The sequence below is a fragment of the Manis javanica genome, chromosome 9 (assembly GCF_040802235.1).
Source record: "Manis javanica isolate MJ-LG chromosome 9, MJ_LKY, whole genome shotgun sequence".
In the NCBI taxonomy this organism is placed as follows: Eukaryota; Metazoa; Chordata; class Mammalia; order Pholidota; family Manidae; genus Manis; species Manis javanica.
The window spans coordinates 54,849,398-54,864,985 of NC_133164.1; the positions used below are offsets into that span (position 1 = coordinate 54,849,398).

General features: G+C 37.3%; 1 protein-coding gene across 1 annotated transcript in view; it reads left to right on the forward strand.

The window, feature by feature from the left end:
- The window catches only part of GTF2F2 (general transcription factor IIF subunit 2), a 194,930-nt gene that overhangs the window by 35,211 nt on the left and 144,131 nt on the right, over positions 1 to 15,588 (forward strand). Inside the window, exons 3-4 of the mRNA XM_037002115.2 lie at positions 9,227 to 9,245; positions 10,442 to 10,586. Coding sequence (XP_036858010.1) covers positions 9,227 to 9,245; positions 10,442 to 10,586 — 164 coding nt within the window. The remainder of the gene's footprint in view (positions 1 to 9,226; positions 9,246 to 10,441; positions 10,587 to 15,588) is intronic.

Genomic DNA, 15,588 nt, shown 5'->3' on the forward strand with positions numbered 1-15,588 from the left:
TGCAATTTTCAAGCTAAACTGTTCAAGAAGGGGATGCGTGAAGAGGAATTAAAAACAAAACAAAACAAAGACAGCAAAAAACCTTGCAGCACAGTTAAAGACTTGGTATTATTATTTGGTTGATTTTCTTACCCTGTAAAAGGATTAATGGCTATCAGTGGTTAATGAAAATTCTGGTCCTACTGGTGTCAAATCTAAGAAGTATTTAAAAATGTAAGAAGAAGGAAAAACAAATGATTAACATAAAAAACAAAGAGGCAAGAAGAACCATACTGGAGTCTAAAGTAGTAGCTGTGGGATATTGAGAAATGGACTCAGAATAATGGGGAGAAACTGTATAGCATTATGGGACCTTCCATGAACAGATGGGCCAGATGTATACTTCAGTCATTAATGATGCTATGCTAGTTGATGTTTATAATTTTAACCATGGAAACACTATATAAAATATAAAATCCTTTCAAAATAAGTTTAAGTTTCAAGGATTAACTTTTATTCCAGAAAATTGACTTCCCCAGAGTTCATCATCCTCTTTTATCATTCCAGCTAAGATGTCATTATAAGTGTATGTACATGAAAATGAAGTCATCCTTCCCTACTGTGTTCCCTAATTGCATTTGGGTGATTTTCTAGTCACCCAGACTGGAAATGTCAGCCTGATCTTTAATCCATCCTTTTTCCTTGCTGCGTAATTTCAGTCATTTCCTCTTCTATCAGTACTGACAGCTTAAATACCCTGCCATATGCTTTTCCTTGCATTCTACCATTACCTGGTTCAAGCCTGCATTACTTTTTATGTGAGTTTTTTCAGTAGCATCAATTCAGTAAACATTATGTGAGTACCTTCTGCATCTTTGCCTTTGTTTTGCTTACAGTCTCTCTGTCCTAAATGAAATGCCTCTGGAAGCCAAGTTCAGAAGTGATAGGGAAAAGACTGCACTGAATGCAATACCAGCCTATCTGTGCATGCTGAGGGGACTGTTGTCATGAATTGAGGGCACGTTGTTCCCAAATCTTTCAGTTTCAGAAATTCATATTTTTATGTGAAATCCTAAAATGTTTTCACCTCTGTTCTAGATACTTACCCTGCCAAAAGATTTATACTGCATTTAATATATGAAAGGGATTCTGGATTCCTTAGTCTGGCCTAAGAGGCTCTTTACCGTTTGATTCCAGCCTACTATTACTGATGCTGAAAACAGTGTGCTACATTCCTTCTCATTTCTGGTATTTGGCTGGATTACATTTGTAGCCTGGAATGCTTCCATGTTGTTACCATCATCCTTGTTTCGTTTTATCTTTTCCTAGCTTTCTCATCTGTATTTCCATGACAATATGTTGTACCTCTGTCACAAATTTATTATCGTGTTTCTAGTTGTTTATGTGTTGGGTCTTTGTTCATTAAACAGGGACCTTCTTGAAGATTAAAAACCTATACTCATACAATACTCTGTACTTGGCACAATGCCTAGTGGATGTGTAGTAGACACTTAAGATTGAATGAGTGGGGATCACAGGAAGATGGTGGCATGAGTAGTTCAGAGGAAATCTCCTCCCCAAAACATATATATTTATGAAAATACAATAAATACAACTATTCCTGAAAGAGACACCAGTGGATGCAGTACAACAGCCAGGATATATCTACATCTGTGAGAACTCAGCATCACACGAAGGGGGTAAGATACAAGCTGCGGCCAGGCGGGACCCGAACGCTCCCCCACCCCAGAACCCAGCAGGAAGAAAGGAGTTGGAACAGAGAGGGAGTGAAAGCCCAGGACTGCTAAACAACCATCTCTAGAAATCCGCACCCGGAGCGCAGACACAAGATGCCCGGGGTGCTGGATATTAGAGAAATGGAAAAGCAAAACCCGTGAGCAGGTCCCCGCAACCGGCACCCCTGAGACAAAAGAAAAGCGAGTGCTTTCTGCAAGTCTTAAAGAGACAGGGACCCCATAGCTGGATGAAGTCATCCTGGCACACATAGCCAGCAGCTGGGAATCCCGGGAACTTTAGGCGCCCTAAACCCCGGGGAGGCAGCGCAGCTTTGAAGCCCCTCACGACACTAAGTAGCCTGCCAGTCATTCCTACAACCGGTGCAGACCCCGAAACACCGGCCCAGTAGAGGGAGAGTGGCAGCGCCTGCTGGGGGCAGTGGCACCAGACGGCATCAGGAGGAGATTGCGTGAGCCAACGGTGCCAGAGGGGACCAGGAGAGGCCTGTGCGAGCCCGCAGCAGTGGCGACCAAACAGCCCAGGTGCAGCTCACACACACCGGCGGCAGGGGAGCCAGAGGAGTCTGGGTGAGGTCCACGCAGGACAGCCCCGCGCGCACCTGCAGCGGTGCCAGAGGGAGCAGGCGTGCTCCGAGCAGCCAACCCGAATCCCAGCCCAACGCACAACCGCCCGGGCCAGACCCAAAAGCCGCTGCTGGCACATAGCTGCCCAGCAGGGGCACCGCTATCATGGAGGAGGACACCTGGCATGCCTGCCACTCCCCGCGGGGCTTGGCACTGCTCTGACGGAGGCCCCACCCACAGCAGCTTAGCAGTGGCTGCTTCAGGAGTGTGGGTTACTGACACAGGCAGCGGAGAAGGGCAAGGCATCCAGTAAGCAGGAAAGGACTTTCTTCTCCCAGCTGACACACCTGCAACCTGCCTACAGCCACCGCTATCACCATGAAAAGGCAAAAAAATTTAGTCCAGTCCAAGATAGTTCAGACAACACCTGAGAGAGGATCTGCAGAGACATACCTAACCAGTCTCCCTGAAAAAAGAAATCAAAATAAAAATCATAAGCATGCTGACAGAGCTGCACAGAAATATGAAAGAGCTAAGGGATGACGTCTGGAGGGAGATTACAGACATCCGGAGGGAGATTACAGAAGTGAAACAAACTCTGGAAGGATTTATAAGCAGAATGGATAAGATGCAAGAGGCCATTGATAGAATAGAAACCAGAGAACAGGAACGCATAGAAGCTGACGCAGAGAGAGATAAAAGGATCTCCAGGAATGAAACAATATTAAGAGAACTGTGTGACCAATCCAAAAGGAACAATATCCGCATTATAGGGGTACCAGAAGAAGAAGAAGAGAGAGAAAAAGGGATAGAAAGTGTCCTTGAAGAAATAATTGCTGAGAACTTCCCCAAACTGGGGGAGGAAATAGTTGCTCAGACTACGGAAGCACACAGAACTCCCGAGAGACGGGACTCAAAGAGGACAACACCAAGATACATAATAATTAAAATGGCAAAGATCAAGGACAAGGACAGGGTATTAAAGACAGCCAGAGAGAGAAAATAGGTCACCTACAAAGGAAAACCCATCAGGCTGTCATCAGACTTCTCAACAGAAACCTTACAGGCCAGAAGAGAATGGCATGATATATTTAATGCAATGAAACAGAAGGGCCTTGAACCAAGGATACTGTATCCAGCATGATTATCATTTAAATATGAAGGAGGGATTAAACAATTCTCAGACAAGCAAAAGTTGAGGAAATTTGCCTCCCACAAACCACCTCTACAGGGTATTTTAGAGGGACTGATCTAGATGGGAGCACTCCTAAAAAGAGCACAGAACAAAACACCCAACATATGAAGAATGGTGGAGGAGGAATAAGAAGGGAGAGAAATAATCATCAGACTATGTTTATAATAGATCAATAAGCGAGTTAAGTTAGACAGTAAGGTAGTAAACAAGCTAACCTTGAACCTTTGGTAACCACGAATCTAAAGCTGCCAATGGCAATAAGTACATCTCTTTCAGTAAACACCCTAAATGTAAATGGACTGAATGCACCAATCAAAAGACACAGAGTAATAGAATGGATAAAAAAGCAAGACCCATCTATATGCTGCTTACAAGAGACTCACCTCAAACCCAAAGACATGCACAGATTAAAAGTCAAGGGATGGAGAAAGATATTTCACGCAAACAACAGAGAGATAAAAGCAGGTGTTGCAATAATAGTATCAGACAAAATAGACTTCAAAATAAAGAAAATAACAAGAGATAAAGAAGGACATTACATAATGATAAAGGGCTCAGTCCAACAAGAGAATATGACCATTATAAACATATATGCACTCAATACAGGAGCACTAATATATGTGAAACAAATACTAACAGAATTAAAGGAGGAAATAGAATCCAATGCATTCATTTTGGGAGACTTTAACCCACCACTCACTCCAAAGTACAGATCCACCAGACAGAAAATAAGTAAGGACACAATGGCACTCAACAACACACTAGAACACACGGACCTAATAGACATCTACAGAACTCTACATTCAAAAGCAGCAGGATACACATTCTTCTCAAGTGCACATGGAACTTTTTCCAGAATAGACCACATACTAGGCTACAAAAAGAGCCTCCGTAAATTCCGAAAGATTGAAATCCTACCAACCAACTTTTCAGACCACAAAGGCATAAAACTAGAAATAAACTGTACAAAGAAAGGAAAAAGGCTAACAAACACATGGAGGCTTAACGACATGTTCCTTAATAATCAATGGATCAATGACCAAATTAAAATGGAGATCCAGCAATATATGGAAACAAATGACAACAACACAAAGCCCCAACTTCTTTGGGACACAGCAAAACCAGTCTTAAGAGGAAAGTATATAGCAATCCAGGCATATTTAAAGAAGGAAGAACAATCCCAAATGAATGGTCTAAAGTCACAATTATCGAAACTGGAGAAAGAAGAACAAATGAGGCCTAAGGTCAGCAGAAATAAGAAATAAATAAAATTGAGAAGAATAAAACAATAGAAAAAATCAATGAATCCAAGAGCTGGTTCTTTGAGAAAATAAACAAAATAGATAAGCCTCTAGCCAGACTTATTAAGAGAAAAAGAGAGTCAACACACATCAACAGAATTAGAAGCGAGAAAGGAAAAATCACGACGGACCCCACAGAAATACAAAGAATTATTAGAGAATACTATGAAAACCTATATGCTAACAAGCTGGAAAACCTAGGAGAAATGGAACCTAGAAAAATACAACCTTCCAAGATTGACCAAGGAAGAAATAGAGAATCTAAACAGACCAATTACCAGCAACGAAATTGAATCAGTAATCAAAAAACTACCTACGAACAAAACCCCTGGGCCAGATGGATTTACCACGGAATTTTATCAGACATACAGAGAAGACATAATACCCATTCTCCTTAAAGTTTTCCAAAAAATAGGAGAGGAGGGAATACTTCCAAACTCATTCTATGAAGCCAATATCACCATAATACCAAAACCAAGCAAAGACCCCACCAAAAAAGAAAACTACAGACCAATATCCCTGATGAACATAGATGCAAAAATACTCAACAAAATATTAGCAAACCGAATTCAAAAATACATCAAAAAGGTCATATATCATGATCGAGTTTGATTCATCCCAGGGATGTAAGGATGGTTCAACATTCGAAAATCCATCAACATCATCCACCACATCAATAAAAAGGACAAAAACCACATGATCATCTCCATAGATGCTGAAAAAGCATTTGACAAAATTCCACATCCATTCATGATAAAAACTCTCAACAAAATGGGCATAGAGGGCAAGTACCTCAACATAAAAAAGGCCATGTATGATAAACCCACAGCTAACATCATACTGAACTGCGAGAGGCTGAAAGCTTTTCCTCTGAGATTGGGAACAAGACAGGGATGCCCACTCTCCCCACTGTTATTCAACATAGTACTGGAGGTCCTAGCTTTGGCAATCAAACAAAACGAAGAAATACAAGGAATCCAGATTGGTAAAGAAGAAGTTAAACTGTCATTATTTGCAGATGACATGATATTGTACATAAAAAACCCTAAAGACTCCACTGCAAAACTACTAGAACTAATATCGGAATTCAGCAAAGTTGCAGGATACAAAATTAACATACAGAAATCTGTAGCTTTCCTATACACTAACAATGAACTAATAGAGAAACCAGGAAAACAATTCCATTCACAATAGCATCAAAAAGAATAAAATACCCAGGAATAAACCTAACCAAGGAAGTGAAAGACCTATACCCTGAAAACTACAAGACACTCTTAAGAGAAATTAAAGAGATCACTAACAAATGGAAACTCATCCCATGCTCCTGGCTAGGAAGAATTAATATTGTCAAAATGGCCATCCTGCCCAAAGCAATCTACAGATTCAATGCAATCCCTATCAAATTACCAACAGCATTCTTCAATGAACTGGAACAAATAGTTCAAAAATTCATATGGTACCGCCAAAGACCCCGAATAGCCAAAGCAATCCTGAGAAGGAAGAATAAAGTGGGGGGATCTCGCTTCCCAACTTCAAGCTCTACTACGAAGCCACAGTAATCAAGACAATTTGGTACGAGCACAAGAACAGAGCCACAGACCAGTGGAACAGAATAGAGACTCCAGACATTAACCCAAACATATCTGGTCAATTAATATACGATAAAGGAGCCCTGGACATATAATGGGGAAATGACAGTCTCTTCAACAGATGGTGCTGGCAAAACTGGACAGCTACATGTAAGAGAATGAAACTGGATCACTGTCTAACCCCATACACAAAAGTAAATTCGAAATGGATCAAAGACCTGAATGTTAGTCATGAAACCATAAAACTCTTAGAAAAAAAACATAGAGAAAAATCTTACGGGCATAAACATGAGTGACTTCTTCATGAATATATCTCCCCGGGCAAGTGAAAGAAAAGCAAAAATGAACAAGTCGGACTATATCAAGCTAAAAAGCTTCTGTACAGCAAAGGACACCATCAATAGAACAAAAAGGCATCCTACAGTATGGGAGAATATATTCATAAATGACAGATCCAATAAAGGATTGACATTCAAAATATATAAAGAGCTCACGCACCTCAACAAACAAAAAGCAAATAATCCAATTTAAAAAATGGGCAGAGGAGCTGAATAGACAGTTCTCTAAAGAAGAAATTCAGATGGCCAACAGGCACATGAAAAGATGCTCCACATCGCTTGTCATCAGAGAAATGCAAATTAAAATCACAATGAGATATCACCTCACACCAGTAAGGATCACCATCATTGAAAAGACCAACAACTACAAATGTTGGCAAGGTTGTGGAGAAAGGGGAACCCTCCTACACTGCTGGTGGGAATGTATATTAGTTCAAGCATTGTGGAAAGCAGTATGGAGGTTCCTCACAATGCTCAAAATAGAAATACCATTTGACCCAGGAATTCTTCTTCTAGGAATTTACCCTAAGAATGCAGCACTCCATTTTGAAAAAGACAGATGCACCCCAATGTTTATTGCTGCACTATTTATAATAGCCAAGATATAAAAGCAACCTGAATGTCCATCAGTAGATGAATGGATAAAGAAGAGGTGGTACATATACACAATGGAATATTACTCAGCCATAAGAAAAAAAGAGATCCTACCATTTGCAACAATGTGGATGGAGCTAGAGGGTATTATGCTCAGTGAAATAAGCCAGACAGAGAAAGACAAGTACCAAATGATTTCACTCATATGTGGAGTATAAGAACAAAGGAAAACTGAAGGAACAAAACAGCAGCAGAATCACAGAACCCAAGAATGGACTAACAGTTACCAAAGGGAAAGGGACTGGGGAGGATGGGTGGGAAGGGAGGGATAAGGGCGGGGAAAAAGAAAGTGGGTATTACGATTAGCATGTATAGTGTGTGGGGGGCATGGGGAGGGCTGTGCAACACAGAGAGGGCAAGTAGTGATTTTACAGCATCTTTCAACGCAGATGTACAGTGACTGTGAAGGGGTATGTGGGGTGGACTTGGTGAAGGGGGGAGCCTAGTAAACATAATGTTCTTCATGTAATTGTAGATTAATGATACCAAAATAAAAATAATAAAAAATAAAGGAAAAAAAAAGAAAAGATTGAATGAGTGAGCCACTGAATGAAAGCAGGCTGGAATTTTGCTTGGTGGTGTTATGGAGAATAGTAGTTTTCCAACTGGTCTTCATATCCAATCTATATATTTTTCTGGGGCAAATTTCTCAAAGCATATCTTTGTATTTGTTATTCTTTTGTTCAAGCAGTACTTGTGGTTCTCCATTGCCTAAAGAAAGAAGTCCATCCTCTGTACTGTGATATTTAAGATTTTCCATGGTGTAGTCCCAGTTCTTTGTCCTTTATAGTTCATCTCCCACTATTCCTTATGTTGTACTCTCCCTTCTAGCCAAGTCTGATTACATGTTCATGATCACTCTTCCTGTGTATCAGCTCAGCTGTTTACTTCTGATGAAGTCTTCCCATCTTAGCCTATTGAAATCCCTGTCACCTCTAAGACTTTGCTCAGGCTGCCTCTTTTGTTGACTCATTCCTTAACTCTTAAAATGGAAGAAGTGGTGTCCTCCTATCTGATCCTGGCATTTTGTGGCTCTCTTAATTAAACCATAAATATTTATATTGTTTTATAGTTGTGGACATAGCTTTTCTATCTCCTACTGTCTGGGGATAGGGACCTTACACTCAGTATTTTTCATATAGTAAGTATTTAATACATGTTTTGTTTTGTTTAATTAGGCTATTATATAAGATGTACATTGATTCTATGGGTCAAAAAAGTTGAAAAATATGTAATTCAAATATATGGAAAATGGTCTAGAAGAATATTTACCATACCTAGATGTTAAAAGTGGAATTATGTCTATTTTAAGACTTCCTTTGGCTTGTCTGTATGTTTATATATGGTACTGTATTTTTATAGTGGAGAAAAATTGCTTACAATTTAAAAATATTGTTAAATTTAATAATTTTTTATCTTTAAAGTTTTCTTAGTTAAATGAATCTTCTTGCACTAGATAAAATAAATAGCAAAATTTTCCCAAGTACTGTATGTCTAGTATTAAGTATGCATTCACATGCTGCTGAAAGCTAAAAATGCTCAGAGATAAAGGTAAGTAAGAATTGTAATAGGATCATTATTTGGATAAAATATCAGGACAAGTTGTAATAGTGCTAAATGACAAAAATTCATGATATCTTAAATTCTCATATGGGATTAATGTGACTTTTGTTTTTTATATAGGATTACACATAGGAAAGTTGAGGAGAACCAATGGTAAATATTAGTTTAGTTCTATAACTGTGATATTTTATGTAATATGAAGTAGTGTTCTTTCTTTTAGTTATTAGCATACATTTTTGAAAAAAACATGACATCTAAATAATTAAAATTTTTCCTTTCCTCTTAGGAATCAAGGAAGGACTGAGGTAAGATTACTTTCATGAAAATTTTATTTTAAACATGAACTATTTTATTGTATATTAGTAATATTTAAGAGAGGGTGATATTTGAATTCAGGAAAACTCTACACCAAAACTAAGTGGCTCTGGTCAGGAATACATGACAGTATAAACACTTCCTGTGTGTGAATGAATGGACTCCTTTCTAGTTGGTCATTCTTTGCATTTTTCTACTTTGACTTAAAATATCCACTCTCTGAGTATTATGAAACTTAGTTTTGCTTCATTAGTACTTTAACATTATTTCGGTGTGGCAAAAGCATTTATTTGATTTGGATTTTTGAAGGCTTTAGATTTTGACCATAAAGTCCAGGACATAATTTACAGTATCTATCATACTGGTAAGAGATATTTAGTAAATACCTTATAATCTTTCCCAACATGGTTGGGAGATCAGTATTTTATGTTTATAAACCCCCTTGATGTAAAATTTGGTGTTCTTTTGGGGAGATCTGGTACCTAGTAAAAATTATTTTGAGTGAACACTTACTAGGTCTTTTTATTCTGAACTTCAATATTGAGTTATCTTTGTAAATACTTAGTTGTATTTGTTAAACTATTCAAAAATAAAACTGTACCATGTACTCATATAGTAGTCTTTAAGACCTAAAAAAGAAACATATCCTCTGCTTATGGGAGTGTTTAAGCTTTCTTAGTAAATAGCTTGTTTTTCTCCCCCTTCAAGCACAATCACTTTCTTAATACTCTTAAAATATTCACTTATTCAGCAAATACTGTTTTCTTAATGTGCCAGACACTTTGCTAGGATGTGTATGTGTAAAATAATATTTAATATATATTTAAGGATGTACATTTATGAGGACATAAATGTAATAAGACATGACTCCTTGACTTCAAAGACCTTAGGAAAAATTTTTACTCCTATTTTGGAAATAGAATTTCTTCAGCCATAGACCAGAGAAAGCATTTGAAAGCTGATTATAATGGTAGATTAGTCCCATTATTCAAGACAAATGGGAATAGACTTTCTTCTTATGATTAGTACTAAAGGTTTTTAATGCAATTTTAGAAAAACATTTAATAAAATGACTAGAAGAGATTCACATTTTTAAAACAGTATTTGATTTATAATCAGAATTTCTGAACAGATACTTTGAATGCAAAAGTCTATTGTAATAATCTCTGGTTAATGTGTCTTTTAGGTGTCATTTACTTTGAATGAGGATCTTGCAAATATTCATGATATTGGCGGAAAACCAGCTTCAGTCAGTGCTCCTAGAGAACATCCATTTGTCTTACAAAGTGTTGGAGGACAGACATTAACAGTTTTTACTGAGAGCTCATCAGGTAAGTGGGAATAGAATAAATTATTCAATGTGATTCCTATACATGTTGTATAGATGTACTGTCTCAACATAGACTCGAAGGTGATTACCAAGGCTGTTCCGCCTGTCATTCTATCTACCTCTGTTACTCATATCATGCTGCTACTTTGCTCTAAGTACTTTCCTGTGATTAATAAAATTTTGGCTGTTACTCAAAGAGTTTAAATTCCATTTGGGGCCTAAAGAAACAGAACAAAGCAGATGGAAGAGTGGTGCATCAAGCCTGTCTTCTAGCATGTTGAAGAAACTGTATTCTGAGTTTTGCCAAGATAAGGCCATACTTGCCTGTTCTGGTAAACTGATATTCAGCAACTGTAAGTTGCTTCATATGAGGGAATATTTTAGTCTGAAGTTTTGCTCTTGGATGCTTCCTATAGTAAGACCTTTTTAATGCATGGAGATTAGCTTCTTTTAACTGGTATCAACTTCCAAGAAGCTCTGTGTATAGTTTGTAAATTTTGTATGTTAAATTTCATTGTTTCTTGATCTTCAACCTTCAGTGAATTTGGAATTTTACTATTAAGGCAGAAGACCAACTCATTTTAATGGAGCTAATTTCTCATATCTAAATCAAAAAGTTTATTGGTTGTATAAAGAAAAAGATTCATGGTTTTGTTGTGTCTTCATTTTACAAAGAAAATTAAGAAATTATAGTATGTTAATATATGATAGTATGTTAATATAATCATAGTAGATTATAGTATGTCATTGTTTTAAAAAAAAGGAATACATTCAGATACATTTTTCATAGTGTTTTGGATTACCAGTAGCTGCATAGACTTATCTAAAAAAATTAGTCTTCTTTTTTCCCTTGGGTGTAGAATCTAACAAAATGGCAACATTTCTGTCATGCAGTTTAAGATAAAAGATTTGTTTTATTGCATCATTCTGATGCAATAATAATGTAATAATGTGTATTGATAGTAGTATTAAGGGAAGTAGAAAATATTAAGACATGCATTTTCTCCTGGAATAGATTGAGCCATTCAATAAATATTTGGTGTATGCTGCATTGTATGTGGCACAGCATAGGCACATCCAAGGAATCTGAAACTTGCCTTGCAATTATTGGGATTTAATAAGACTGAGCCTGTGAGGTTTTCTCTGCTTGTATGGTTATCCTTGGAGTGGAAGAGGGAGGCATGGCACCAAGACGGCAAAAAAGGAGGCAGAGCCTTGAAAAAAGTAGGTAGTGAAACTTAAACTTCCTTTGTAGAAAAAGGTACCCTGTTTCAGATTTTGTACATGTTACTAAGATGCTGATTTTTCCAAAGCATGACTTACTGCTGGTCCTTATGCAAAAGAGAGTGGTCTAGAAAGCTGTTTTGTTATCCTCAAAATTCGTCTTCCATTTTTAATCTTGTAAATCCTTTAGTGTTGTGTTTGTTTTGAACATTTTGTGTTCACATTTCTGGTTACAATGTACTCCAATGTGAATATGGTATTACAAGGATTATTTTGGCAGGGATGAGGAAAAGGATCAAGATTGTCATCCTTCTGGAGTTTGGACAATATGTTCTTGCTTTGTGGAACTTTTGTTTGTAATAATCCAAATGTAGTCTAAGTTGCACACTGTAAGGTGCACACTATAAGGAAATATTTTGCTTCCTAATTGCAATAATTTCTGTTCCATGTCATTTTTCCTTCATGCTGTTTGCACCTTTATGTGCTTTAATTTACTTATTTGTGAAAAGGGAATAATAATTATTGACATTTATATATAATATGAATATGTTTGAAACACTTAGACAGCACTCAGTACATAATGTGCAATAGCTATTAGCTGTTATTACTATTATTAATAGAGATCTTATTTTTAAATACTTGGGGTTTCAAATTTAAGGCATGTGCATGCATTTTAGCTCTGTCTTATTGTATATCACTTGGTAGTATTCAATCAATAGAGATATTTATAATTCAGTATTTTTTTATTACCTTGATGACCAAGAAAAAAGCTCCTAAGTTGTTATTAACAGTTTATTCCATTTCTGAGGAGCCTTGTGTCATTTGCTATTTCTACTCATTAAGGTAGCAGTTAATACAGCTTGGATCCTTGGATCTCTAGGAAATCATAAATAGACAGTAGGGGCTCTGTGACTGCATGACATACTTAAATTGGTAGGTATATGGATCCGCCTGCTTTTCTGTGGGACAGGACCATAGCTTTACTGGAGTCTCAGAGAGATGTGTGACCCAGAAAAGTTTCAGGGTCACTGATCTAGTGTTTTTGTGGTTGGTCATGAACCTGCCAAAGTATTAAGTATCTGAACCATTTTACAGTGAGTAAGCCATTTATTTAACACTGAAATATGCAGCAGGCAGACATTATCTTGAATATTTTTACATTTTCCCTGAAATATAGAACTGTACCTCCTTATAAAAAATTGCTTTTCCAGGCTCTTCCTTTCTTTTTAATAATACAGGTCTATAAAATATAGAATGTTGTAATAAAAATTAAAACCTTCAATTCTGTGTGTTGATTTAATTTTAATAACATTCCTTCTATTACATACTTTTGCTGGTTTTTCATAGGCTGCCTTTGAGCCAGTTTTTCTAATTGAATTCTATATACTCTGGTACCTTTGGCGGGATGGGATTAGAAGGGACTGATGATCTATTTTACAGTGCTTTCTCCTTAATTAAAATGGTCTATTTCATGAACATTTTATGAGCACAAATTAATTTGTTTCTAGTTGAGTATTCTTATCTGAGAGAACAAGTTTTATGTTTTAGGGCTCTTCTTCCACCTCTGCATTTCTCTATGAAATTCTAAATAATCTATTTCTCTATTAAATATTTCCATGGGGCTCTCTATGAGCTAGTACCCTTAACTCTCTACCCTTATTGAGGTAGAAATATGTTTTGTATTTATTTTTTACCCTTTGCTCTTCAGTTTTTATCTATATTTAGGTAATTAGACAAATTCTATTTCTTTTGTCTTTGCACCCCTACCTTTGTTCATATTTAGGTTTTCTTCCTTAAAATTACTAATTCTAGACTAAAATTGTTGTTCATTCATCTGTTCAACAGATATTTTTGATGCTGGGCCTTGTGCTAGAATAAGACTAGCCTTCTGTCCAGTTGAGCAACTTATACGTGAAAAAATAATCACTACAGAAAGTGCTCTGAGGGAACTATGTATAAAGGAGAAAGAAGAGTATGCACTTTGCCTGAAGGAACTGGGAAGGCTTCAAAACTGGAGATAATATTTGAGTGGATCTTGAAGTATATAAATAAATGTGCATTAAATAGGAAAGAAAGTGAAGATAAAATTCATTTTCCTTGCCTTCAGGTATCCTATTCTTCACTTTGCTTTATCCTACCTGTCATACTCTGTCATCATCTGTCTAAAATGCGTTAAGTAGTCCTGGTGAGATAGAAACCAAAATACTCAGTTGGGGACTTCATAGTCGAGTTTAGAGATGAACAAGTTTGAACTGATAGAACTGAACTGGAAAAGAGGAATCATGTTCTAGAAGTAGTAGATGTGATTTTTTTGGGGGAGGTATCATTAATCTACAATTACATGAGTGACATCCCATCATCAAGTCCCCACCACATACCCCATTACAGTCACTGTTCATCAGCATAGTAAGATGCTGTAGAATCACTACTTGTCTTCTCTGTGTTCCACAGCCCTCTCCATGCCCTCCACCCCCTATATTATGTATGCTAATCATAATGCCCCTTTTCCCCCCTTGTCCCTCCCTTCCTACCCTTCCTCCCCAGTGCCTTTCCCTTTAGTAACTGTTAGTCCATTCTTGGGTTCTGTGAGTCTGCTGCTGTTTTGTTCCCTCAGTTTTTTTCTCTGTTCTTATACTCTACATATGAGTGAAATCATTTGATACTTGTCTTTCTGCCTGCCCTATTTCACTAAGCATAATACCCTCTAGCTCCATCCATGTTGCTGCAAATGGTAGGATTTGTTTTCTTCTTATGGCTAAATAATATTTCATTGTGTATATGTACCACATCTTCTTTATCCATTCATCTACTGATGGACACTTAGGTTGCTTCCATTTCCTGGCTATAAACATAGGGGTGCATCTGTCTTTTTCAAACTGGGCTCCTGCATTCTTAGGGTAAATTCCTAGGAGTGGAATTCCTGGGTCAAATGGTATTTCTATTTTGAGCATTCTGAGGAACCTCCATACTGCTTTCCACAATGGTTGAACTAATTCACATTCCCACCAGCATTGTAGGAGGGTTCCCCTTTCTCCACAACCTTGCCAACATTTGTTGTTGTTTGTCCTTTGGATGGTGGCGATCCTTACTGGTGTGAGGTGATACCTCATTGTGGTTTTGATTTGCATTTCTCTGATGACTCGCTATGTGGAGCACATTTTCATGTGTCTGTTGACCATCTGAATTTCTTCTTTGGAGAACTGTCTATTCAGCTCCTCTGCTCATTTCTTAACTGGATTATTTGCCTTTTGTTTCTGGAGGTATGTGAGTTCTTTATATATTTTGGATGTCAATCTTTTATCAGATACGTCATTATGAATATATTCTCCCATACTGTAAGATGTCTTCTTGTTCTATTGATGATGTCCTTTGCTGTACAGAAGCTTTTCATCTTGATATAGTCCCACTTGTTCATTTTTGCTTTTCTTTCCCTTGCCCGGAGCGATATGTTTGTGAAGAAGTCACTCATGTTTATGTCCAAGAGATTTTTGCCTATGTTTTTTTCTAAGAGTTTTATGGTTTCATGGCTTACATTCAGGTCTTTGATACATTTTGAATTTACTTTTGTGTATGTGGTTAGACAATGATCCAGTTTCATTCTCTTACATGTAGCTGTCCAGTTTTGCCAGCACTAGCTGTTGAAGAGGCTCTTGTTTCCCCATTGTATATCCATGGCTCCTTTATCATATATTAATTGACCATATATGATTGGGTTAATATCTGGACTCACTATTCTATTCCACTCGTCTGTGGGTCTGTTCTTGTGCCAGTACCAAATT